This window comes from Telmatherina bonti (assembly GCF_933228915.1).
Source record: "Telmatherina bonti genome assembly, chromosome: 18".
Classification (NCBI taxonomy): domain Eukaryota; kingdom Metazoa; phylum Chordata; class Actinopteri; order Atheriniformes; family Telmatherinidae; genus Telmatherina; species Telmatherina bonti.
In genome coordinates, this window is record NC_136616.1 from 14660141 (window position 1) to 14688086 (window position 27946).

General features: G+C 38.1%; 2 protein-coding genes across 2 annotated transcripts; both read left to right on the forward strand.

Moving 5' to 3' along the window:
• Window positions 1-7584: 7584 nt before the first annotated feature.
• LOC306769182 (E3 ubiquitin/ISG15 ligase TRIM25) lies at window positions 7585-20088 on the forward strand (the record flags this gene model as incomplete). Its single annotated transcript, XM_079257748.1, has 8 exons — window positions 7585-8210; window positions 11032-11140; window positions 13664-13759; window positions 17081-17314; window positions 17476-17498; window positions 18552-18700; window positions 19566-19766; window positions 19931-20088. 8 exons carry the CDS (start codon window positions 7585-7587, stop codon window positions 20086-20088), a joined length of 1596 nt encoding a protein of 531 aa, XP_079113874.1.
• A 2321-nt stretch (window positions 20089-22409) lies between these two features.
• mrpl48 (mitochondrial ribosomal protein L48) lies at window positions 22410-27221 on the forward strand. The gene is made up of 8 exons (XM_079258181.1): window positions 22410-22578; window positions 23840-23892; window positions 24087-24118; window positions 24231-24316; window positions 24606-24775; window positions 25349-25451; window positions 25565-25654; window positions 26974-27221. Exons 1-8 carry the CDS (start codon window positions 22558-22560, stop codon window positions 27049-27051), a joined length of 633 nt encoding a protein of 210 aa, XP_079114307.1. The 5' UTR covers window positions 22410-22557; the 3' UTR covers window positions 27052-27221.
• The last annotated feature ends 725 nt before the right edge of the window (window positions 27222-27946 follow it).

The window sequence follows — 27946 nt, forward strand, 5'->3', positions numbered from 1 at the left end:
GCAACAATGTTGCTCATGTTGAACAATGAAGTCCTCAACTGGCATTCTCATTTCAATGGCAAAAATTTTAGTGCTTCCTCCAGATTACTGGTCATCTGTGGCAGTGTGGTGGTAAAATGAATTACTTTGCATTCAGAAGATTGTGGGTTCAAACCTAGGTGCTGGTTCTTGCTAAATCTTGTCAAACAAATGTACTTCTATCACTGACAAAAAACTAACTAATAAATCTTGTGTGCTACTTCACACATTTAAATCTTAAGCTCTTTTGCCGATGTTCATGGGTTCAGATCCAGATGTGGCACCACAATAAATCAAGTTGGATAGCTGAGCTGCCTCTCTAAATGATTATGCAATTGCATATCAATCATTCAGCATTAAAGGGCATTCACATTTGCTCTTCTGCAAGAAGAGCGATTTTCTAGTTTATTTTCAATCTTTATTTCAATATTCGTATTGAATGCATGTAGGCTCGGCTTTTCTTCTTATTGTACCCATTTTAGGATGTTACAAAAATTACAGATGCAAACATCAGCACATGTCAGTTATGGCAGAAAATCAAGTGTCTGTAACTTGAGTATCAGTGTTTTAGTATCCATTAAAGCTGCTGGTGCATTTGAGTCCCTTCCAGCTGGTGAACCAACACTTACCGGAAGATGAAAGTGAAAGTGCAAATGCAGAGTCCCGATCAGCTGATGTCTCATGAGAAACAAAATAAAAAACAGGAGCAAAAAGCTGAAGAGTTTCTTATGAAGTACCCTTCCTCACATGTGAGCACTCTTTTCATTTCAGCTCACTCTGAAATAATCTCTGTTTCCTGTCCACCAATCCTGGAAAGGCATCTGTGATAAGAAGACGCGCTTGTTATACTCAGGTAAGTTCAAACTGAATTCATGAATTAAAAATAAATCTTCTCAGCAGCTGTTAATTTGCCATCACCCAAACGCAGTGTCATCCCGCCACGTTGCATGTATCCTCCACAAATGTCTTCTCACTCTCTATTTAACATTATTATTCCTGAGCTCCATATGTGGCGCAAAGATCTCCTGACTAGGCCGCACTTTGTGATGAGTTGGGAGTGAGAGTGTGTTGTACATCCACTTGTTCTGACTCTTTAGTGCAGGGGTGTCCAAAGTTGGCCTTCGAAGGCCGCTGTCCTGCAGGTTTTCTATGTATCCCTGTTCCAACACACTTGGCTCACATTAAATGGATCCAACAGCCCATAAAGTTCTGGACAGTGACAGATTTATTTGAGATGTGCTGGAGCAGAGATACAAGGAAAACCTGCAGGACAACGGCCTTTGAGGACCAGAGCTTGACACCCTCTGCATTTTGTATTTAAACAATATATTAAACATGTATCTCTTATCTTGAACTCTTTAGGTGCCTGAGCTCTGCTGATTTTAAAGCAAAACATCAGGATCAAAGCAGCTTTCCTCTTTCTTAAGCCACCAACATGGAGAGCAGGATTGAAGAATGGGAATCCCCCATGGACGATGATGAAGCAGAGGCTTTATTTATGACACACAAACAGCAAATTTCAGATTATGTAAAAAATAATAATTTGTCCACAAACACTCAGTTGTTTTCTATACTGGCGCTACTGAATGCGTATGTTCCTCAGTCCTACCTGTGCATGGAGGAGTGTCTAGATATCCTAGGACCACCTAATCCAGTTGATGGTGGCCCCCCTTTTGAAGAAAGAATGGATCCTTTCCTTAACCTTCTCGGTCCAGATCCTGAGCAAGTATGTTTGCTTCACCCAGTGATTGCAGGGAGATCTGTGGAGCTGCTGGTGGGGTTGAACTTTACTAGAAGTGCCATGGCCAAGAAATGCATGGAGTTCCTTTGTAGAGTCAAACCCGAGTCAGATGCAGTCCAGTTCTTCAAGGATTTGTTGACAAAGAGAGAAATGGATGAGAATAGGAAAAATGACTTCTCATGCTTGATTGCAGACATATTGGAGCATGAAAATTTTTATCAAGCTGTAGGATTCTTAAAAATGGCATCATATAGGTTCAGACAAATTCACGTTTTCCCCCAAACTGTTGCTCGTCTATACTATGTTAAAAGAAAGTCCCCTGACTTTACAAAGGCAGAACAATGGGCAAAGAAAGCTATCAGCAGAGCTCCAAACAACTCCTACGTTGCAGATACTCTTGGACAGGTGTACAAGAACCTTTTAAAAAAGCTGGGGCAGCAGAACGACATTATACGAATGGCTCAACGTGCTTTTTGTGCATTTGAAGACGTGGAGGTGAAAGCTGAGAATGAAGAAGGGCCGGAGATGAATGAAATTGCTGGAACTGTAAACATCTCACCCTTCTTCAATAACAGAGGCCTTTTTGGTTTCATTCAAGTTGCAGAGATAGTCACTGACAAACTAGGAAAGTCCGTCGCCACAAAGTATTTCCCAGAAATAAAAAACAAAGTTGAAAAGGTGTTCAACTTTTTTGAATGGTATCTCTGCTACTCCAAACCTAAAATGACGACTGTGGAGCCCGACTACTTCTGGAAGGATGTGGCACTTTGCTATAAACGCTACACAGAAAGAACAGCGGCTGACTCCACAAGCTTTCCAGGTCTTCTCGACTGTCTGAATCACGGCCTTTTCACTTCGAAGGGAAGGTGCGCTGGGTTTAATGAGACTGAGAGAACACAGGCCACCTTGGAGGCAGTCCGGGATGTTTTGAAAGCTGCCTATGAGGAAAATGCTGAGGATGTGGAAACGGCAGAGAGGTACATCCTCTCCAACATCATCTTAAGCAACAAGATGCCCAATTCTCCTCAGTACACCCTGGTGAGAGAACTCCAGAGAATCATTCACAGCTTCCTGCAAAGAAAGGTGTGCATTGAAAGACCGGAGTTTTACCTTTTAGCTCTGCTGTTGTTTTGGCCTGAAGAACAGCTTCAGGTGCAACAAGAGGACTACGAAGAGTTAAAACAACAGGCCTCAGAGGAAGACGAGATTCAAGACACAACTTGGGATGTTGAGGATGCTGAAATGGATCAAGACACAGAAGAAGAATCTGCAGAACTATCTCCTGACCAAATGCTTGACCCCAACCTGCAACAATATGTGACTTTGATGGAACGAGAGTTTGATTTCGTTGGGTATGCCAAATACCTCCGAGGCCGTTACCTGTTGCCACTGTTTTTTCTGGGGAAGGACTCCGGGCTGAGCAGGTGGATTCACAAGTCACGGCTGGACGCAATTGTGGAAAGAAAAGTGGATGCTGAGATTAATGATTTTGGAGAGAAAAAGAAGCGGATCAATGATTTGTGGCTCAGTGGGAAAGTGTGGCATGTGCCAGAAATCAGAGATATCCTCTTCCCTGTCCAAGTGGAGCCCTCAGATAGAGATAAGGAAATGTTCGTTTGTGCAGGAGGGAAGAAAATAAAGGCTCGAGTTGAGGGTGAAGCCGATGGCCCACCACTGAGCGCCATGTTTTTTTATCTCGCTTTCAACATCCGGGGTCCGGTTGTGTTTAAAGTAGGGGTCCCTTCAGATGGCTATGACAGTTGAAGGCATCATGAATGCTAAGATTACAAAACAGCAATACAACACTGCAAGTGTTGCCCAATGTGTTGGAAGGAAGTACAATGTCCCCTCCATCTTTTTAAATCTTTGTGTCCTGATAAAAGGTTAAATATGTTTTAAAGGAAGTCCATTTTCCTACAATATTGGATTTTGAGAAGGTGGGGATGTGTATTAAAAATGGTTTTTCAGGCTCAGGTTGAAATTTTTTATTATTTTTACTCAAACATGACAATAACAACAAAACAAAACCAAAGAAAAATATCCTTATGATGCATTTATTCTCAAATGTTTATTTATAATGCATTCATGCTTTGGCTGCAAACCATATATAGTATGTAAGGAAGACTATTAAAGATTGATGATTAACATGATGTGTTTATATAATGCTTATGGCAACAATTTGACATCTGCATGCATTTGATGTGGCCCTAATAAGCAAAAACATGTTTAACAAAAGTTTGATTGATATCCAGAACAGTGGAAGTTATTAAATGTTTTTAAATTGCTGTTTTTCTCTTGTTTAACAGTAAATATAAAATTGACCAAAATGCATAATATCCAAAATGTTTTAATGCATCCATGGTGTATTTTCACATCATGGATTTAAAAATACAATGTGATAAAAATACATCATTATTCAAGATGCATTACAAAAACTTTAGCACAGTACAAAAAATATTTTTCTGCCATAGATTTAAAATCTATTTAAAAACCTAATGTGTGATCAAACAAGCTTGATTGATCACATATTATGTTTTTAATTAGCACATAAAGGAAACAATTAATGGTGAAGACACAATTTATTGTAGATTTAAACTCACTATTCTCTGTTTAGGAAAGGCTACTTATCAAGGCTGGATTATCCTATGGGCATTATGGGCACGGGCCCAGGGGCCCACACCCACTTGGGGCCCATTTGGCGACTAGTGGGGCCCACATAGGTCACACATCAGCAGTTTGGACATGAAACAAAATGTACATAAAAGCCAGATACAGTTGTGCTCATTTGTTGTCATACCTTTTCATTAAAGAAAAGGTTGAATTTACAAGTCACTCAAATAATTGGAGACTTAAAAAAGGAAAAATAACTAAAAATTAGCAAAAATGTAATTTAGTAATACAAGACACTTTTTTCATTTAATTGAGTTGAAGAAAGAAAAACAAAGAAACTGGTCCTGGACAAGTTAGAGCACTTTTCTGTTGAACAGTGGGACAAAATACCTGTCAACAGGTGCAGAAGTCTGACTGAGAGGAACAGAAAACACCTGACTGTAGCGGAAACATTAAAGGATTGTTCAACAAAATATTAGTTTATGAGTGATGTAATATGTAATAAATTGTCTAATTTTCTTGCTTTTTAATAAAAATATATCTGTTGAACCAGAATTAGAAAATAATGTAATGATTTTCATAAAATTTTTATTTATTATTACTTTAGTCAATTTCAGCTTATTTTACAGGAAGCTGTTTTTCCCTTCTTTAACGAAAGAGTACAAATAAATATGAGCACAACTGTAGTAACACCACAGTTTCTACTGTATTGCTATTCATTCATTCATAAATTTTCACAATGTTGCGCTGGGGAAAGGGGGCCGTGGGACACTGTGGGCCCAGTGGCCTGTACACTTTTAATCCGGCCATTTTTCCCATTAAACCCACGTCTTGTGTAAACGACACATTGCGTGAAAGCAAAAATTCCGAGCAGCTTTGAATGCACCATTTCCCCCGCATCACCCTGCTCAGCCTCAGTTTCAGTTCACAGCCTGTCCGTCTGTCTGTCTGTCCCACAGGTGTGTGTTTGCTTGCCGACTCGCCCTTTTGTGTCCAATGCAGAAAGGTCCAGATGGAGAAACTGGGCGTGCGGTGACTGGAGTATTCATGCGGACCAAACTGGACTGTTTTTGGACTCCATGTTAGCAGGAAAAGGAGCGAAAAGAGCGCTAACGTGATGTTAACATGTTAGCTCCGGCGCGGCAGGTGCACCTCGGCTTAGAGGCGTCAGCATAGTCGATACAAAGCGACTTTCCAGCTCTGGAAATCAGCGTTTCACCCTTTTAACCAAGCCAGGTTACACCATACTCCCAGTGCCAAGGTAAGAAGCGGGGAGTGGTTGTTCTGGTCGCTTATCTCCGTCCGCAGCCGCTCCGCCGCGGAGAGATTAGTGCTGCGAGTGCGGGCAGGGCCGGATTAAAAGTGCGTAGGCCCCTGGGCCGAGAGTGTTCCAGGGGCCCCCTTCCCCACCGCAACATTATAAAAATTGTGAATGATACACTGTGAAACGACCTTTCTAACATCTCTCAGCCAGTGGTACCAATAGCAGTACACTAGACACTGTGGTTTAACTATCTGGCTTTTATGTACATTTTGTTTCATGTCCAAAATGCTGGTGTTTGCCCTACATTGGCCCCAAGTGGAAGTGGGTCCCTGAGCTTGTGCCCATAATGCTCATTGGATAATCCGGCCTTGAGTGCGGGTAAATTAGCTAATTGACTGCTGACCTCTTAATGGCCATTTAGTGAGGTTATCAGGTAAACATGCTACACAAACAGCCGTGGCTTCAATTAACCTGAAACAATGGCGGCTCTGAAAGGCCTGCGTGACAGGTGAAGGCTTAGAAACCAGCGCTGACTGTTTGCTGGGGAACACTGGATGTAAATAACAGAGCAGATTTCCAGGTTATCTTGAGGTCAGAGTCTTAAAACAAAGTTTACAACATCTGGGACAACGTGGAAGTTTGTTTAATTGACAGTAAAGGTCCAAAGTTACAAAATGGTGTGTTTATTTAGCTATTTAACATGTTTCACTGACTGTAACAGGAAGAAAGAAATGAGGAAATGAAGCAAAACATGGTCACAAGAGAGTTTTGAGTGTCTTCTTGCAGCTTAAGGAGGTTCAAAGCTTCAACAAACACTTTTTATGTTTTAATCAGACTTTATGAGGCAGTTTATGAAACATCAGAAAAGCTGCTTATTTATCTGCTCATCAATAAATTCTCTGGTGTTTTAGCGTAAAATATTTAGTAGACACGCTACACTGGTAGATGGAATCAAATGTGATTTTTTTTTTTCCTAATGTTTATATGAAAGCAAAACTAAACCAACATTTTAAATTTTTTAAAATTAAATAGATACTAAATTTAAATGGAATTTTTCAAGATTTTTTTTTAATTAAAAATTACATTAGTTGCATTTACAAAATTAATTTAAATTTTTCAAGCTTAAAAAAAATTACATTCCATTTACAAAGCTAATTTTTAAATTGTTAAAGAATTAAAAAATTATAAAAACCTTTTAAAAATGTACAGTTTTGTAAAAGTTATATTACAAAACTACATTACGTTTACAAATTTAATTTTTAATATTTTTAAACTTTTTTAAAAATTTCAAAATAAAATTTTAGAAATATTTTATTTAAATTTTTAAAATATAATTAAAAATTTGATCAAAATTATTAAGTTTTTAAAAAAAATTTTTTTAACTTTAATTGTGCTCAACAATATCACAACTAGTTCTGTTTTTCTGTTTTGGGCCCTAAATGTTGTAAAACATTACAAGAGGAATCAATGCTTTTTCCTACTAAAGTAAAACAATTTAAAATGAACTTTGCATTTAACTCATTTGATTTGCAAATGAGAGATTTGACTGTTTTCAGCTGAAAAGTTGAACATATTGAGTGTTTAAGACCGTCAGATTGACTGACAGTAAACGTAGATGCCACCCTGGGTTGGATAGTTTTAATCAGTGTGAACACTTTAGCCTGGGACTTCTTTAAACTAAATTAGTTTAAAACAAATAAACATAGTTAATGTTTACATGTAACAATTTAAGGCTTTAAATAACTAAGTTTATTGTGATTTTTCCATTTGTTTCAGCATCAAGACAAGACAAAGTTCTACATCTCCCCCTGTTTCCTCTCTCCTGTATGGTTTTACCTTCTTCCTGGACCTTTCCCCACATCTCCTCAGTCCAGCTGTTTTAGGATCTTTTTTTCATTTTGTACCACGTCCGTCCATCTCCACCTCATCTCTGTGGTAACCGGACAGAAACATGGCCTCGGCCCATTCGGAGCAGTCTCGAGTCCTGCAGGAGGAGCTAACCTGCCCGGTGTGCCTGGATGTGTACCGCGACCCCCACTTGCTTCCTTGTGGGCACAATTTCTGCAAGACCTGCCTCGATCGCCTAAAGCGGCAAGCAGAGCGAGGCCGCTTCCGTTGCCCAGAGTGCCGCGACAGTCACCAATGTGGCACCGCCTTTCAGAAAAACTTCAAACTCGCCAATATAGCCGACGACTACCGTCACAGGCGCCGAGCCACAGCTGCAGCCGCAACGGCTTCAAAATCCAGAGAACTGCAGTCCGCTTCTCTGGCGGCGCAGCCAGCCAGGAGTGTGTGTGCTGTCCCGTGCGACTACTGTCCGTCCGTAGCCACTGAGGCATCAGGCGACGTGTCCTCAGCATCCTCCGTCTCTCAGGATAGAAGCGACGGGCAGGAGGCTGCGGCGGCGCCCGCTGCATTGACGTTTGCAGTAAAAACCTGCCTGAAGTGTGAGGTTTCAATGTGCCAGGAACACGTAAAGCCACACCTGGAGCTGCCAGCGTTTCGCGAGCATCCTCTCACAGAGCCGATGAACGACTTCTGGAGGCGGAAATGTCCTGATCACGACGAGGTTTACAGGTAGGAGGCTTTCTATTCTATTCTATTCTATTCTATTCTATTCTATTCTATTCTATTCTATTCTATTCTATTCTATTCTATTCTACAGTCATTCAGCAGACACTTATCCAAAGCGACTTACTTAAAGTGAGAACAACACAAGCACAAAATCAAACAGTAGAGGACATCGTAGGAAGATGCTAGTGGACTTAGGGCTGGGCGATATATCGAGTGCACTCGAGATATCGTGGCTAGTCCCCTGTGCGATATAGAAAATGCCTATATTCGTCATATTCGAGTATCCTGTTGACATGCAGGTGTTTTTAGCTGGTTTCCTCCCTCCTCCTCGACTCTGCACTGCTTTGCACAGAGAGTTAAAGCAAGCGCACCTCGTTACGTACATAACGTGAGCTACGTGCTACGTCATGAGAGGCAGCTTGTAGCGACTTTCTCGCTAAATCTGGCGACTTTTTTTGTGAAAGCGACAAATCTAGCGACTTTTACTGGAGTTATTAGAAACTTTCCTGGTGTTTTGGCGACTGACTTTAGAGCAAATATTGTAAAGTTATTGTCAGAACGAGAATCTCTCCCCGTCCTAAAGCACTCAGTCGCTGCAGCTGCAGCCAGTCAGAGGAGCAGAGAGGACACCTGCACGACTCCACCTACAGTCACAATGAACAGCCAAAACCGCCACTGATCCCGCTCTGGATTACAGAGTGGGACGTAAATTACAACGTTTTTCACGTCACGCAAAAATAATTAATTCTATTAGATTACATTCACAGCCTCTGTCACTGACTCACCTCATCCACTGTGTGTGAAACAAGCATATTTATCTAGCTCGTCATGTCTCTAGAAAGTACAGAAAGCAGTGGGAATCAAATCCTGAATTAAAAACTGGCTGAAGCCGTTTATTGGAGACGATACGAGGACATTCTGCCTGTATTATAAGACTGATTTCTACGCTAAACTCTGCGATGAAAAAAAATACACGACAACTCAAAAACGTATCCATAAAGCAAAGCCTTATAATAGTTCATCATTTGAAAAGTTCCCCCTAGAGCACCTATTTTCATACATTGCATTTATTACATCATGCAAAGGCACTTTATTTTGTTTTAAAATAAATGTTTCTGCCACTGCTTTAACTGTTCAATAAATACGGTTTTGATCAGTTTGCTTCGTTACAATTTCATCCTTTTAGCATGAATGTTTAAAATCAGCATATCTTAATGCAGTATGAACAATTATGTTTTAATGGAGACACAAAATCATCTTACTGATGTGATTGTTTGCACCAAAGCATTCATTCAAGGCTGAGGTAAATATCGAGATATATATCGTATATCGTGACATGGCATAAAAATATCGGGATATTACTAAAAGGTCATATCGCCCAGCCCTAAGTGGACTGTCCACTTGGATGCAGATCCTTGCTTGAAGTGCTACAGGCTTTTTGTTTTTTTTTTTTGTTTACTCCCTTCCCACTATATAATGTCACCTATGTTACAATACAAAGAATTAATATCATAAAGTTTGTTGCAAAGAACTGGGCTAAGTTCTCCAACTTACCAACGTTCAGACAGAAAAAAGTCCTTTCATTTTACCACAAATTACTCCATAATTAATTGTTTTGAGTTTCTGTCAGTCACCCTGATTTTCTGTTTTTTCACAAGCTAGTTTCTAGGGGTGGGAAAATCGAATCGAATAATTGAAAATCGGGATTTTTTTTGTTTCACAATTTCTTTTTTTTTTCAATGAAATTTAATTTACTCTAGATTTTTGTCATTTTTATTGGTTTTATTGATCTTTTTACTTGTCTTCTTGGGCATTATAGTAGCAGAATGATGGTCTGGCTTCTGTGTTGTTTTTTCCGAACTGAAATCAAGAAAAATTACTCGCAAAAAAAAGGTTTTATAAATTTTTTGGGGGTTTTTAATCTTCGAAAATCAGCAATATCAAAGAATTTTGAGAATGACAATTAAAAGCAAATCGGCACCCAAAAAATTGGAATCGAATCGGGACAAAAGCACATCATCACAGCCCTACTAGTTTCATTGTGAAACACTGTTTTAGACTGAAAATGTCATGCGGTAGGGGTCTAGACTGGATAATTAGGGTCCGAGCCATACGAAGTAAAACTTTTTAATTTTTCTTGATTTCAATGAGGAAAAAACAACAAAGTAGCCAGACCATCATTCTGCTGCTATAATGCCCAAGAAGACAAGTTAAAAGATCAATAAAAACAATAAAAATGACCAAAATTTTATCATGAATTATTTTTATTTATTTTTTAAAAAATCGATTTTTTTTTTTAACAAAAAATATTTTAAAATTGTGAAGCAAAAAAATCCCGATTTTCAATTTTTCGATTCGATTTTCCCACCCCTACTAAAACCCGTAATCAGTGGGAAAAAAAGGAACAATCGTCTCCAAACAGCTTCTCAGTGAATCAATTTAGATTTATTCATCAGGTTATTGTTAAAACGATGGAACAAGCATTAAAAACCGAGTGTAAAATGGTGAATCGATGGATGAAACTGGATTAAAAATGAGGATTTGTTTTACGTCACCGTAAACTCGCAGCTCGACCGGCTAAAAACATCTTAACAGGATGGAAGTTAAGAAAAAGCAGCTTGCAGATGTAATTTTACATGAATGATAATTTCTAAGGTTAAGTATAAAGTTTGATTAGTTGCTAAATAATATTTTTTTTTCTTAATGTGCACACATATTTCTAAAGAAGCCATGTTTTTAGGGGCCACTGTCGAAACTTGGCCCGTAATTTTATTAATACTTTATTCTGACTGGTTTGTCTCTTTCATGTGGTGTCCTTTACTAGATACTACTGCATGGATGACAAGATGTGTGTGTGCAATGCCTGCACCATAGAGGGAGGGCACTCGGGACACACAATCAAGACTCTGAAAAACACAATGAAAGATCTGAAGGTACAGTCCAGCCTATCAGGCTTTCTTTATGCTTTTATTTTAATGAGTGGAAGAGATGAAGACGCGTGAAGCTGAAATAGTAACAACCATGCCTTCTGATTTCCTCACACCACTAAAACACACTGTTTTAAAGCAAATCTCTGCATTGTAACCCGGTTCTGTTATCACCGTCTTTCTCCTGCAGAGTCGCGTATTTTTCTCTAAAAGTATCATGAAAGTATCAGAGCTGGGACTTTTTAGTCGCCACAAGATGTGTGATGAATCTGGAAATCCTGACACGTTGCTGGCTGCGTGTGAATGAATGAATGGGGTCACATGACCTTGTGGAGCCTCTGTGAGTGTGTTGAATTCACTTCCTGTTCTTTCATTCTCTTGAACAGAGCGTCACATTGAGATGCTTCCAGTTCATTGCTGTGGACTCAACCTGTTGAATGTTTCATGTGTGGAATCAGAAAAAAACTAACGTAGAAGTTTACTCTTTACAGTACGGAGAGCTTGTTGAGGATTTTTCTTCTTTTGCCAACAATAACTTTGATCCAGTGTTTCTCTCTGTGTAGATTTCAGATGATACTTTCAGATATTTGTATCTCTGAAGGATCTGTTTAGTTTTTACAGAAGTGATTCCTGTATCGATGCCTTGATTGGTTTGATTTGTTCTGTCTATAAAAAGTTTAAAAGATGTTTTTAAGGATACATTTGCTCAGTTTACTGGAGTCATGGAGCTGTCTGAAGGCCGAATGTGTTTAGTGTACCAACGCTGAAGATTAAACTTTTTATTTGTGTGTGATCTTTATCATACACCAGTATGAATCATATGGTACACACACACACACACACACACACACACACACACACACACACACACACACACACACACAAACTATAATGTATAGGGCTGTGATGATATGCTTTTGTACTGATTCAATTTGATTCCAAATTTTGGGGTGCTAATTCGATTTAAATTGCAATTCTTAGATATTGGCTGTTTCTTATAAATTAATAACAAAAAAATGTACAAAACTTCTTCTTTTTTTTTTTTTGGTGCTTTTCATTTTTCTTGATTTCAATTAGGAAAAAACAACACAAAAATCAATTTAAAAAAATCGATAAAAACAATGAAAATGACAAAAAAAAATTATAATTAATTTTATTTAATTGAAAAAAATTTTAAACAAAAAAAATCAATTCTAAAATTGTTAAGCAAAAAAACCCCGATATTAGATTTTTTGAAAAATTTTCCAACCCCTAATAATGTATATAAAAAGTTTTAAAATGTACTTTTTTTGTTTTTATTTAGAACATTTAGACCACAGTAGATTCTTTGAAAGCTTTTTCCGCTCTTTAACGTGACTTATTACTTGTACAGATCAATTATAAACCAACAAACCTGTTTGGAAAAAGGTCTAGAAGATAAAATAAAAGTACAATAAACCTGTTAAATTAAGTTGCACGCTGTTAAACCCATAGTGTGTTTTATGCACCTTTCCATTTAATCACAGCCTTTAACTACGTTACTGTGAAAAGGGGTGTTATTTTGTCGGTCAGGAAATTTGTTGGTTTTTTTAGATGTTCTATTTATGTTCCCAAATATTTGGACCAACACTGAAACCAAAAATCGGTGTATTTCACAGATCTTTATTCTAGCATAGATTAGCTGCGTTTCCATGACATTTTTTTGCAAAATTAAATTAAGTGAATGATATGAATGAAAAAGTACTTTAACCCCAAAGGGAAAGGCAAACTGATATTTGTAAGTTTTGACGAGCAACTGCGATCTGCGTGTGTTTCCAGTGAACAGTGTTTAGCGCATTAGCCTCAAGTCTCGTAAAATATCGTCAGAATTGTGGTCGATGCAAAGTACTCAGGTAGCGTTATTCCGTTGTTTTCTACTTGCTATATTGAAACATCTGAAAAACCACCTCATGAGAGCGTAAAAACTGTCAGCAATATTTGATATTTTTTTCCTAAATGTAGGTTGTTTTCATTAGCAGTTTTTTTTTTTTTTTTTTTACGATATTTAGTTTTTGTGCAATTTTACGTGTAATGGAAACACACTTGGTGATTTTTTAAATTTTTATTTATTTATTCATTTATTTATTTATTTATTTATTTATTTATTTTTTAATTTTACCATTGTTTGGGTTTTTGTTAGGAAAGTGAATGGAACAATATAATCCAAATTAGAAGTTACTACTGCTGTGAAGTCTAATTATTATCAGGAAAGATTGTCTTTGATCTTTATTTTTAGTAGTTATTTATTAGTTTCCAGACTTGGAGGACATCTATATCTGATGCTTAAAAAAAGTGTTTTGTTTGGAAGCAGCGGTTTGAAGTCGAGTCACAGATGTGAGAAAACTGAATAATTCAGTGATCATCTGTAGTACGGTTGCATGTAACATTATATAGTTATATTACTGCTGGTAGCTGAGAGAAATAATCAGTCACACTTTTAAATTTCCACCTTTTTAAAGTGTAAAACTGTGTCGACACGCCCTCCATTAAACAGCGCTTCATGTCCACCAGGGCACGCTGGACAAGCAGCTGTACCGGGTGGAGAGGAAGTACAGCATGGCAGAGAAAAAACTGCAGGAGCAGCGGGAGAAGGAGAGACAGAATAAGGTAAAACAACAGTGTTAAATATTTGATCCTTTGTCATCTTGTCCCATTTAATTGATCATTTTTTTCTTTCGCACTGCAATTGTTTAATATTGTTATCCTCATATTTTAATAGCTTCAGTCATATTTAGGCTAAATTGTGATATCTGGCGAACTGTATTCTCCTCATACTGACTGTGGATTGTTGCCTGTAAGACTTTAAAATGCAACTTGAAGAATTATGCTTTGAGGTTATCGATACATAGTGATTTATTTAGTATGTTTACTTTTAGATGGAAGTCGTGTCCAGTATGACTGTCTGCTGTAAGGATGCATCAATATCAGTATCGGCAACGACTCAATACCAAGTGTGTGTACTCGTACTTCGTATTAATGAAAGTGTACCGATACCACACTAGTCAAGCCAGTCCAGATGTGTTTGATGACATGCTTTGGACATGTTTTAAAAGAAATAAATGTCTTAAATGTTCAAATTTGACATTTTTTGTTAGACTAAAAGCGAGATCTTTGTTTCAAAACCAAACATTTATAGTTGTATTTAGGTAAAATGAGCTAAATCAGAATAAAACTTGTTGAAATTGTTAGATCTGTAATGTTATTATATTTGTATTGGTGAGGTAACTTCAGAAAGGATGGGTCATTTATTCCAACCTAATGAAATCCTACAGAGTTATAATAGCAATAATAACCATCGTCACAGCAAGGTTCACATAAACAGATTTGGTATCGGCAAATATGGGTATCGGCAGATTTTCAAGTTTCAGATATCGGTATCGGAACGCCCAAAAAGTATCGGTGCATCCGTAGTCTGCTGCTCAGGCTTTTTATCATTATTAATCATTGTGTCAGTTTATCTGCTCATTTTCCCTGTAAAATTTTAGAAAAATGGGACAAAAAAAGAGAAAAGAGCCTTTAATCAGTACGGTTACTGATTGAAGTTCATTTAATAAACTAAAGATGAAAACACACATTTCGCCACATGTTAAATCGGACGCTCCATTTATGTCATAACCCCGCACAGCGGCGGTGATGAGTCTGTGACGCCTAAACCACATCACTCCTCAACACTTAACCCTTTACAAGCCTTGACATGTAAAAAGACAACATCTTTATCCGACATACTATTCAATCAAGCTTTATTTGTACGGCGCCACTTCACAACAATGTTGTTACAGGGAACTTTACATCATTTCAAGCCAATTCACACACATCCTATAATAGAAACCAGCTGAGTGCATCGAATCATGACATACTAAAGTCCTACATCCCCACAGGGGCTCCTTTGTGGTGCTAAAAGTGGACTTTGTTTGGTTTTCTATCCTGCTTTTATCCTGGTGTGATTAATGAAACATATCAGTAAAATTTAATTACAAAAAGTTTATTTATTTATTTATTGTTAAGAAGTTTAATTACAAGGCTTTAGAAGTGACCAGAGACATACAAGCTGCAGCTCTGCCACAGACGTCTAGACTGATATCTGTTAGCATGACGAGTCTTTTATGTTTAAACCTTCATTATATAATACAGAGGATGTCTATTTACAAATAAATCGTGTTTTTATGAGTGATTATATTCAGTCCTGCTAAGTGTTACAACTATGTCCACCTCCTTTACCTGCAAGGTGTAAAATGTAGGAATAATTTTGGACTTAAATGTCAGAAAAAAGCTGATGGATAGTAGCATAACTGATATGATAGGATGTTTTGCTGCAAGATATATCAGTGATCAGAAAGTATCTTGTCAGTTTAATAAAAACGGACAACTTCTCAGGGGAATATCGCCACAACCTGCGGTCATTCACGGCCTGAAACACACCTCCAGTTTGGGCTGGAGACGGTGCAAGTCTCATCAGACACAGCAGCTGAGCTGTGACTGTTTTTAATGTGACAGTAATGACAGACATGTTCATGAAAGGTTGCTGCTGCCGTCATGCAAGACGTTCTGCCTCTGAGCCTGTTAACATGACAGGAAAAATCCAATAACTGGGAATAATTGGACAGTTGCAGTGATCAGATCCAACACGTCTAAAGGCTCTTCTGAAGGGGGATGTTTTAAAGAAACTAACAATAAAAACACTGGTCTACATTTTCCAGAACGTTATTAGATTACTTCCTGATGATGTACATTCGAAGTGACACAACTTCCTGGGATTTTCAAAGTTTCCAGTCTTTGTTGAACTTGGTGGGGATTCGTGGTTTTAGCGTTAGCTGCTAATAAACCTGCAAAATAGACGACAGTATACTCAGACTTTCCACTGCTGCACACCAGTGTGTTTTTATTATGTCACATCATTTGTCTCTTTTCTTTTGTAGTCTTCTTTGGTAATAGAAAGTGACAGTTTTTCATTTTTGCCCAATTAGATGAAAAAAAATTAGATATATATGTTCTCCTGACAAGATAAATACCATTATTTGATGAAGGATATCTGATTATGTCGTCACATGATCGCTTATATTATGTGGCAACTTCAGAAATTGGATCATTTTCAGATATTTTTGTATGTAAATTGTGCGTTTTGAGGCTTATTTGTTATTGGTGGGCACAGTTTTCTTTACATGCAAACAAATAAAACAAAACTCAGCCTGCATGTTGTGAAATTTAGTCAGATCTTTTATCCGTACGACTGAATGATATAAAATCCCTTTCAAATAAAAAACAAACAAACCCGGCGGCTCTAATTTCAGTATGTTGATTCTGCGCTATGAAACAACTCTTATACCCCTCAGTTGTTCATATCTGATTTAATACTCTGTTTTTCTTGCAAATAATCAGTAATATTTACCGTTTTAATGGACAGCGCTGTAAAGATGCCGGGTTTTTGTGTCGCATGAATATGTCATCAAACCAACTGAAGCGAGCACCTGTGACCTCTTTGTGATTTGTTGCTTGAGGTTAAGAAAATCCCCCTCAAGATTGATTTGGTGTAAAAAAAATAAATAAATAAATGAATGAATAAATAAATAAAATCTCCCTGCTGCCTCCGTCAGTCAGTTGCAGATTGGGACTCTCTTAATGTAAGTGTTGCACATTTATACAACCTCAGGGAAGCAGCGGGCCAAGTCGACTTAAGATGTTTACCACGTTGATAATTATAAATAAAATAAAAATTTATTTTAATAATTTATCATTTAATTTATTTTTATTATAAATAAAATATAAAATTATAAAATAAAGTTGGAAAATAAGAGAATTAAACTCAATCTCAGAATAAAAAGTAGGTTCTGAATACATCAGTGTTTGTTTGCTTTCCTCTGAAGCGAATGCGCCGCCATCCTGCTGACGCTCTGCTCTTTTCCTCCTCCACTCATCCGGTCGTTCATGCAGAAGTTCATGGACGACACGGAGCAGTGCCTGACCCGCCTGGGCGACGAGATGAAGGCCAAAGTTCTCCGCTTCATCGTCAGACTGAGGGAATGCACGCGCAGTCAGTGTGACACCAACGGGCCGGCCATTCAGAAGAACATCTCCAGGATCTGTCAGGACCAGACTCGTCTCCAGGAGGTCCGCTGCGGCATCGAAAGCCTCATGCAGGAAAACGACCCTTTTCGCTTCATCGAGGTGAGACGTGCCGCTCGACGCTAGCTTAGACGTTACGTATAAATACCACATGCTGCGTTAATGTCCAGGATGTAGTTACGTAGTTAAATGCTTAATATGTCGTTGACCGTTTAACTTGATTATCTCAAAATGACCCTTTTATGTATTTATCTTTATTTCAGGCCTACAAGACAACAGGAAAACAGTAAGTTCTGCTTTTATTAATTTGTTTTATTATTATTTTATGTCATTATGTTGTTGTTGATTGCTAGTTAATGGTGTTGTTTACCTTTCTATGTCAGAAAATGACCAAATTCTGTTGTATTTAGAGGAAATAGAAAGGGAAGTTGTTGTTTCATGCTGATTTATCTTAAATCTGGAGTAATAACTAATTCAGCAGCTGCCAATGACTTTACCTAGTTGTGGTTATAAAAACAAAAAAAACTTCCATATCTAAATCTCAACTGTATTGTTGTTATAAGCTGTGTAAATATCCAGATTCCACATGGTGGACTACTCACTGACCAGTAATCAGACTTCCAGTATTTTTTCCTTTATATTAGCGGTGGGAAAATCAAATTGAAAAAAATTTTCAATGAAATAACATTAATCTACTATAAAATTTTGTATAATTTTCATTGGTTTTATTGATCTTTTCACCCGTCTTCTTGGGCTTTACAGCAGCAGAATGATGGTCTGGCTACTGTGTTGTTTTCTCCTAATTGAAATCCAGAAAAATTACGAGCAAAAACAAGTTTATTGCATTTTTTTGGTTTTTAATCTATGAAAATCAGCAATATTGCCGAATTTTGAGAATCACAATTTAAATCGAAATGGTACCCAAAAAAAATCAGAATCGAATTGAATTGGAACAAAAGCATATCGTCACAGCCCTACTTTATATAATCTGAATGTTTTTCAGGGATGATATTGTGGACTTGACCAATTAAACCGAAAATGGATTTTTGTACCAGGCTGTAAACATGTTTATTTCTGCTGTGAAGTTGGTCTTTTTAACATTGGAGTCTTTGGGGATTCGCTCTGTTTTGTAGCCCCTAGTGGATGAAGGCAATTGTAATTTTTACATAGGCTTCACTTTTAACCGCCGGAGGTTGCAGCTTGATTTTCCCCCAGACTCTGTGACCTTCGACAGGCTGTAACCACAATATTTATCTTGATTTTACTTAGAAATAAGTCTTAAAGTAACATTTGAACATTTTCAACTGTTACAGTCCGGTTATGTGTGTTTTCTTCGTAGATGCCGACGGCAGCTGAGGAAAAATATGTTCTACCCAGAGTACGTCGACATGGAAACGGAGGTCCTGGGAGTGATGATGGAGGAGGAGATGAGAAAATTTCTCGATGAAGAGCTGCCATGTCACATTGTTGCTGCCATTAACTCCCTGTGTGAGTTTTTTGTTCTTAGTTATATTTTCCTAACCCGATTGATAACCGAGTTGCTACGTGAGCTGCGATTTGCTCATAGTCTGTGCGTTTACATGGGAGTTTTAATTCCTGTTTAATTCCCAATAAAAGTTCATTCCGATTTAAACTGATGAAAAACGACCATGTAAACACTTAATTCCTAAAGAAATTTCTATTCTGTATTAAACTTAATTCTGATGTGTCTGGTTTATTCGGATTTTAATTCTGAACTATTTAATTCCTCTGTCATGTAAACCTTCATCCCGCTATAAGTTAATTCCGGTCGTTCTGAGCATGCTCGTTACCTTGTCCTGTCCCAATGGGGACGCGTTGTTTTGCCTCCCGTGTTCGGTGGTCTATCTTTCTTCTCCTTTTCAGTTGCTGCAAAAAGTGAAGTAGTATGCTTGTGTTGAGCTGATACTACAGAATTGTAAGAAAAATAGTGGCGAAACTGGGACTTTATATGTAGTTTTTACAAGTTATGCCTGAAAAGAGAAGAAGCAGAGAACCAACTTTGTTTATTTCCGGTATACGTCACGTGCACCCTCTGTCAAATCAGAACCCTTCCCAACCCGCCGCTCTAAAGAGGAGTTAAGTGAGGACGTGTTTCATGTAAACGTTCATTCGGATTTATCTTCATGTAAACTCGTAAGAGAATAAATTAATTCCAAATTATTTAATTTCAAATTATTAATTCTGAATTTAAAAAAATACACCATGTAACCGTAGCCATTTTTTCAGTTTAGCAACAGCAGCAACTGGTTTCTTCGCTAAAACTTTCAAGTAATAAAAACTCGTCAACCTGAAAAGATCTTCATGTAAAATTCAGATTTTTGTCGCCCATCAGGTCATCTTTCAGATCCTGAGGAAGAGGAGGAGGAGCAGGAGGACAACGAAGAAGAGGCTGCGGAGGAAGACGACGATGACGACGACGACGACGACCTCGACAGCAGCGAGGAGGAAATGAGGAGTGAGGGGGAGGAGGAGGAAGATGATGACGAAGACGATGAAGCACACGACCAGAGCGAGCTGGCCGATGACCTCTACAGCCCGGGGGAGGAAGAGGAGGAAGACGAGGAGGATGAAGACGAAGACAACCAAGATGGAGAGGAGGAGGAGGATGAGGAAGAGAGAGGGGTTTAAAGAGGAACTTATTGTATACAGATATATTTTTCCACCTAACGAAGCACTTGATCCTTAACTGTGATGCAGCAGATGTTAAAAACTCGCCGTCTCCTGCCGTCTTCATCTTGAATGTGTCGAGCTGCAGCCACATCTTGCCTCAAAGCTTCGCTCTGGATCCCACCGAGCTTTTAGCTCAGCTGGACGAAAAAGTCGACCGCACCGAGAATCTAACCCTAACCCTGTGATGCCGCTGCTCAGCATGATAACGGTGCTTTAAATCACATAGAGATATCTGCTGTGTGACACACATTCTGAATGTGTTAAAGATAGTGCCGGAGGGATTCAGACTAAATATAGAAATAACTTTGCATGTCTGCGATGCCGAATTTTCTACTGCTTTGATAAATATTTTACAAAATACATGAGAAATTTGCCCATATTTAAGCATTTCGCTCATATTGGCGTCTTTTGTTTAGGAGCTTTGACCTGCTGAGAAATACTTTTGCTATTAAAACCTGCAGAGAAGGAAATCATAGCCGGCTTTGGAAGTAGTTTCTTGAATTTGCTAAGTTTTTCGTGACCACAGAAAGCCTTTTCTTTGATAGATGATGGGATTTTTGTTTGCATGTTTGCCCTGAAGCAAAGACATCCAGTTGGTCGCGGTCCGCACGAGCAAGTTCAAGTTGCTCAAGTTCAACATTACAAGCCAAAGAGCAAAGAAGTGTGTGTGAGTGGATGGATGCTTTGACATGTTTGTTTGCTTGGCATGCTGATTGGAGGGAAAATTTGCATCGTTTAAGCAGTTTCCAGGTTAACTTTTCATAGTTTTGCTTTAAAAGCTGTAAATGCTTTGTTTAAAAATGTGACATGTTCCTATGCAGAGTTCAGTCATTATGTATAAAATATCATTTTCAGGTTATGTAGAATTTTGCACTTTACTACAAACATGCGATGTTTGGCTTGAGATATTTGAATGTCAAATGAGCATTTTCATTTTGATACGAGTGACTTTATGAGGGGCCAAAAAGACAACTGCAAATTAATAATAAAGCCTGTTGAATGTGAAAAGTTATCAAGTTGTTCTTTCTACCTTCATATACTACATAAATTTGTGACCTTAAACCCACTGAATCCAATTCATTTTTATGACTGACTTTCCTTTGTATATTTTGATGAGCTGTTGCCGTAATGCCCAAATTCTGATACAACACGTCAAAACTTTAGTTCACTATGGTTCTGGGCAGGTTGTGATAGCTGTAGTTACAAAATGTCACGTGACAAGAACTGGTGGTAAACATGGACGTTCTTCTGACTTGAAGCGGGAGATCTGGTACCTGTCAATCAAAAGGACACGCCCCTAAATATGCCGAAGTTCGAGATTAAATTACTTTGAAACGGGTGAGTTAAAAAAAAAAAATCACTCCCCCACAGTTGTCATGAAGGTAAACCTGACCTATTAAACCTAAAATTGGTTTTGAACCAGCTGTAAACATGTTTATTTCTGCTGTGAAGTTGGTCTTTTTAACATGGAAGTCTATGGGGTTTGCTCTGTTTTGTAGCCCGCTAGTGGATGAAGGGGGAACTGCAGTTTTATGCTTCACTTTTTACCACCAGAGGCCCCGTCCATCTTTCATGTATGGTCTATGGCAGTAACACATGGGCATTTAAAAGTGTGCCATTGCTGATTTGATAAAGGAATGCAAGAGAACATTACTGGAGGAAAAGGAAAAATGGAAAGTGGGTTCACTCCTTCCCATCACCCAGCGGGAAGTGATGCCAAGTGGCAGAAGAGGAAATGTTTTCTGGTGGAAAGAGATTTGCTGAAAGGTATTCATCTTTTTAGGGGAAAAAAAAATCCATAAATTTAGTACACATTTGTTACGAACTGTATTCTGCAAAGTGCAGCTATGTCCTTTGGTGGTCTCTCAACAAATAGGACTTTTAGTTGGACTGGAGCTTAACTTTCCTGGCTAGCAGCTGAAAAGAATCTTAAAATCAGCAGAAATCATTATATGAGACATTATTGCGAGATTTGCCTCTCTTAACAACCGCCCACCCAACTCACCGCCGGGTCGCTCGGGTAATAAATTAGTATAACTAAAGAAAAAATGTTTATTTATTTGTTTATTTTTTGGCTTATTGATTTATTTGTTTGTTTTCTTTAGTGTTCCTTCGCAGTCTTAAGTCAACGCAGAAAAGAAAAAGTTGTCAGTGAGAAAGCTGGAACCAAATGTTAAACTGCAGAGGTGTCTTACGAACTTCCTGACATAAAACATTTTTTAAATGATATTTTATTAAATGTAAACATGATTATATATATATATATATATATATATATATATATATATATATATATATATATATATATATATATATATATATATGTGTGTGTGTGTGTGTACTTCTTTAGACTAAGCAAATGAGAAAATGTGGTGTTTTCAGTCTTAATAACTTATCATGTAATCATTTGACTGGAGCCATAGACTTCATATATACATTTATACAGCCATTGATATCACGTATGTCTATGGCTGGAACGCTTGTACACGTGTTTCCTGACGGACATGATAGACGACGTACCACTTCCGTTATGAAACTGTGACGTTTCATGTGCTTTTAAATATTATTTGTTGTCAAAATAGTTTATTTAATCCAAATTTGACGCACACTGCGTCCGGTTCCGGATACAATCTGGTGAAAAAAGAAGCTAAAAGATGAACTCGGTCTTCAGAAAGGTAACATTTAGCTTTGTTTATTAGCTCTAAGCTAGATGTTACACCGCAGAGGTCAAAACGTGATGATGTGAACCCAATCATTTAAATTCACTTCAGTAAACCTATACCTGAATTCCTCACGCTGTTTATTTGTTTGTTGCATTTATGCAATGATTTGACCTAAATGTAGAAGGTAATAAGCTGTAGATAATGGACTGAAAGCATCGGTACCAGTATCAGACCAGAGCAAAGCGACGTGAAAAGTAAATAAAGAAACCGATTTGTTTTGAATGAGTAGGTAAATTAACAAAAACAAACAATACATAAAGAAAACCATATTTTAATGCAACAACATTTACAATGAAAACATATGTTTTCATTTTAATACTGTGTTTTAGAAGTGAACATAATGAGCGGTTTACGGCTCTGTATGGCAAATAGTTAAATGGTTTGGGCATCATCTTAAAAGTTTTTTCAGCTTGTAATTATATTTACCTTTTTATCCAGACATTTTGAATAAATAGTTGCAAATTTTTCGTTTTCTCAGCTTATCATCATTAATGCATATCAAGACAGTGTCCAGGGTTTTGACCATCTGTTGATTGTTTATTATATAAACACAGATGCAGAGATCTGAAGAAGACATATAGTTGTGCTCATATGTATTCATCCCCTTTCATTAAAGAAAATGATGAATTTACAACAGTCACTCATATAACTGGAGACTTAGAAAAGGAACAATAACTAAAAATTGGCAAAAATATAATTTAGTAATATAAGACACTGTTTTTTTCATTTAAATGAGTTGAAGAAAAAAACAAACAATCAAACAAATTGATCCTGGACAAATTAGAGCACTTTTCTGTTGAACAGTGGGACAAAATACCTGTCAACAGGTGCAGAAGTCTGACTGAGAGGAACAGAAAACACCTGACTGGAGCGGAAACATTAAGGATTGTTCAACAAAATATTAGTTTATAAGTGATGTAATAAATGATTTAATGATGATTTAATAAATGATCTTATTTGTTTGCTTTTCTTAAAAAAAAATCTTTTGAACCAGAATTAGAAAATAATGTAATGATTTTCATAAAATTTTTATTTATTATTATTCAAAGCTGAACTGGCACATAACTGTCAGGTTACACCTGGTTGCTATAGGTAACCATTGTCTTTTATATCAGGAGCGTATCTAATGATTTGACAGCCTTTTATGTTTTAAAAGTTAAGTTGAGAAACTGAGCAAATCTAACAGGTAATTTTCTTCTCTTATCCTGTTAAGTTGCAGACGTCTGTCACACAACAGGCACTAAATCAAGCACTGACATCATGCAGGTAAGTCTCAGCATTTGGCCTGACACTTTCCTCTCACACAACAGCTGCTTTAGTAACTTGTTTATAAACAAAACCCCCAAATTGTATAAATGCTGAGACGTGTGAAATGAATAATAGAAAATGGTAAAGATCTTAAGCTTATTTTAAAGTTTTAGTGCTTTTTTAGACCAAACTTTGTTTTGTAACCTTTACAGAGCAACACCATCCATCCAGCATCCTGTGTGGTGTAAGTAGAAAAACGACTGGATTTAACCTTTTTTGCTTAAAACTGTATTATGTTGTGTTTTTGTTACTGCCGCTTTGTGTCAGTGTTGAAGTGAATAATTCCTCCCTTCCAGGCACAGCTGTAGGACATGAACGGCTGTACAGAAGCATGCCGACTCATGGGATTGGGAGGTGGAAACATCTTTTACCTAAACAAACGGTAAGTCAAAAATATCACTGATGCTGTGCCTGGATTATAAGTGAACAATAATAACAAATAACAATCACACAGATTGTACTTTAAGGGATCCTGGTGCAAGATGAGCTGTAAATGAATGAGCTTCAAGGATCTTTTTTATTGTTTGTGTTGGGAAATGATTATTTTTCAGAATTATTACATTTCTTGCAGCTAACTTCTGCTAAACTTACGTCCGTCCCTTTCAGACTGACAGAATGTCCGATATTTAATGCTTCTAATGATCTCCTCGAACGTTCATGTTTCCGTTCAGGCCAAGAAGAAGAAGGACAAACATCAGATGAAACAGATCGTTGCGGCGACGAAGACGGCGTACGGCACTCTGAACGTCAGCGTGTCGGGTTTTGACATGACGGTGGTGGAGCATTACTCCCAGTACATCCACAACCTCTGCAACCGACTCGGCTTCGAAGTGGCAGAATGGTAAAAGAGGCTGAACTTCTTCTTTAGATACGTTTTTTTTTTCTGTCCTCTTTCTTCCGTTATCGATTTTCCAGCCAAATGAAACAATGGAATTTCCCCGCATTTGTCACACTGTGCTGTTTTTCAGGGTTTGCTTACGAAGTAAAAGCAGACTTAGTAGGCAGGCCCTTTTTGAAAAGGGCTGATTTGTTTGAGTATGAAAACCCAATGTTGGTCTGGAAAAATGTTGATTAATAGATGGATGGATGGATAGATCGATAATTTATTCATCCCCAGGGAGGAAATTCAGGTTTTTCCAACAGTTCCTTTAAAAAAAAAAAAAAAAAAAAGCTAAATAGATTAAATTAAAGATCAATATTAAACAGTCTAATTGCGGCTGGAATGAAGGCACTTCTGAACCTCTCAGTCCTGCATCAAAGAGAGATCAGATCAGAAATAATGTTGATTAACTCAAGATGAATGAATTCCTCTAATTAAACGGAAAACGTCTCCATGCAGCCGCTACATTTACGAAGTGTAAAAGCATCTTTGCAGAAACGGTAAACATCTTTTGCCACTGATCTCCATTTGCAGCTACGCGTTGCCAACGAAAAGCAAAGAGCTCATCCTGATGCAAGAACAAGGCACCAAGACGTACGTTGAGGCCGTCCTGAAGTCTCACCAGCGAGTTGTTCAGGTAAAGTTCAGCTTGAGGTTTAATCTTTTTAAATCCCGTTCACTGCAGGGTTTAAATTGCAGGAGAATATATTCCACCGGATTTTTCAGCTGTTTTGTTTTTTTTTCTTGTAGTTAAGCAGTCTGAACGCTGCGATGTCTCCCGTCTTCATCGATATTCTTTTAAAGAACCAACCAGAAGGAGTTCAGCTCTCTGTGACGGAGGTAAGCCATAGTTATTGTAACTCGTGTCATTTATATTTATGTCAATAAAAATGACACAACAGGAAGCATCTTCAAACATTGTAACTGGTCTGACCTGAAAGATCAGGTAACATCCCCATTGCTACATAAGTAATGGTTGGCTAGACTACCGATAACTATAAGAGCAATGAGCATAACCTGGACAGTTGGGTCCCGTACATGCAGACTCCAACTCAGGAGATGCTCATATCCTAACTATAAGAATCATGGAAAAGGAAAGTTTTCAGCTCCATCTTAAAGGTGTGGAGGGAGTGTGCCTCCCGAACCCACAGTGGGAGCTGGTTCCATAAGAGTAGAGCCTGATAGCTAAAGGCCCTTCCACCCATAGTACTCTTTGAGACTCTGGGAACCACCAGTAAACCTGCAGTCTGAGAGCGCAGTGCTCTATTTGGAATATATGGAACTATAAGATCTTTTATGATTAGATTATTTCACAAGTTAAACGAAATACCGCAGCCCCACATTATGCTAAAATGCCATTAAAAATAGAGGAAATGAATAAAAAACCTTTTAGAAATTCTCCAGAGACAGTTTAGGTTTAGATATTTTAGTTTAGTCAGTAAATTATTAAACACACAACCAGACCTGGTGGAATCGCTCCATTCATGCAGCATCAGAGCAGAAAGTTTATAATTATGTTGGTTTGGCTACATCTGGGCTTTTAAACTTCATATAAACATGTTTCTGACTTAAATCCTACGAAATCAAATTTCTCCAACTTGGAGCCACTTAGTGCTTCACAGCTCCTGTCCAGGGCTTTGACCTGGACGTAACAGGAGGAACTGGTGCACAGAATAACCTCGAGATGGTGTACATGGCATTTGTCTGTATTGAGGTGGAGCTGGACATAGTTTGGTCAATAAATGGATTCCATACTGGTCCCATAAAGCCTCCCAGCTCAGTTATAACAGTCACTGCACTTTGTACAAACATGTTTGCTTTGCAGGTTGGATCTCCTTTGTCTGTAAAGTTCATCCACAATGAATGTGAGGTACAGGACCGTTTCTGTCCCCCGCAATTATTCATGTCAGTTTTTACAATGAACAGATTTGGATCCAAACAGAGTTAAAACAAGTATCTTTATTTGTTTTTTATCACATCGTCTGTATCAGTAATGCAAAACTGAAGTAGTCATTAAAGAACGATAAAAACAGTTTGACAACAATGTTTACTGTGTTAGTTGGAAATAAATCACATGTTAACATTAAACAATAAAAATATTTTTTTAAAAGTATTTCGATGTAAAGTATTTGTATTAAAATCTTTTTCTTTCTTGTCAGCACACAGAGGCAGATTTCCTGTCCCGCTTCAAGGCACGTCCAGAGATGGAGGGACTCATCGCTCAGATCAACCAATAGGACCTTCTGCAGCTTCACCTTCCTAGTTTCCAAATCAGCTTTTTAACTATGTTTGCACAAGATGTGTCTGGATGTATTTATTACCAGAAGAATCCAGTTCAACACTGCTCATACTTATATCAGACATTTTCTCTGTGATGCAGAAAATAAATACCTGCTTTCACAATTCATTACTTTGTTTTATTTACAGTTTTAGATTTTCAGGTGAGCATTAGTCAAAGAGGCTTTAATTAAAAACTGTTCCAAAGTTTTTCCCAGGCCAGCCGAGAGATAATCCCTCCAGCGTGTCCCTGGTCTTCTCCGGGGTCTCCTCCCAGAGGAGCGTGGCTTTAACACCTCACCAGGGAGGCGTCCACGAGGCATCCTGACCAGATGCTGAGTCACCTCAACTGGCGCCTCTCGATGCAGAGGAGCAACTGCTCTACTCTAAGCCCCTTCCGGTAGGGCTGAGCAATTAACTATAATTAAAAATAAAAGGGCGCAATTATTTTTCTCTTTGCAGTTTCCTCTCCTGCTCTCTTCGGCTGCCAGTCGAGCGTCTCTGGCATTGCAGCGCTGTGCTGTAAACTCCTCCCAAAGCCGCTTTGGTTTCATTCAGACACTTGCCAATTTGGCGAGTTTCTCGCAAAATCTGCCGACTTTTTTTCTAAAAAGCGACTAGCGACAAATCCAGCAACTTTTACTGGAGTTATTAGACTTTTCTGGTGTTTTGGCGACTGACTTAAAGGCACATATTGTTCTGCAGTTACTGTAATGAAGGTGCAGCGGGAGCCTCTCCCGTCCTAAAGCACTCCCAGGCGGCCAGTCTCAGTCGACTCCGGCTGCAGGTCAATGTAGAATAACTGCAGGAGGTTGTGGAAGTTCACCTAAACATAGTTTATACCATTGTCAGTGA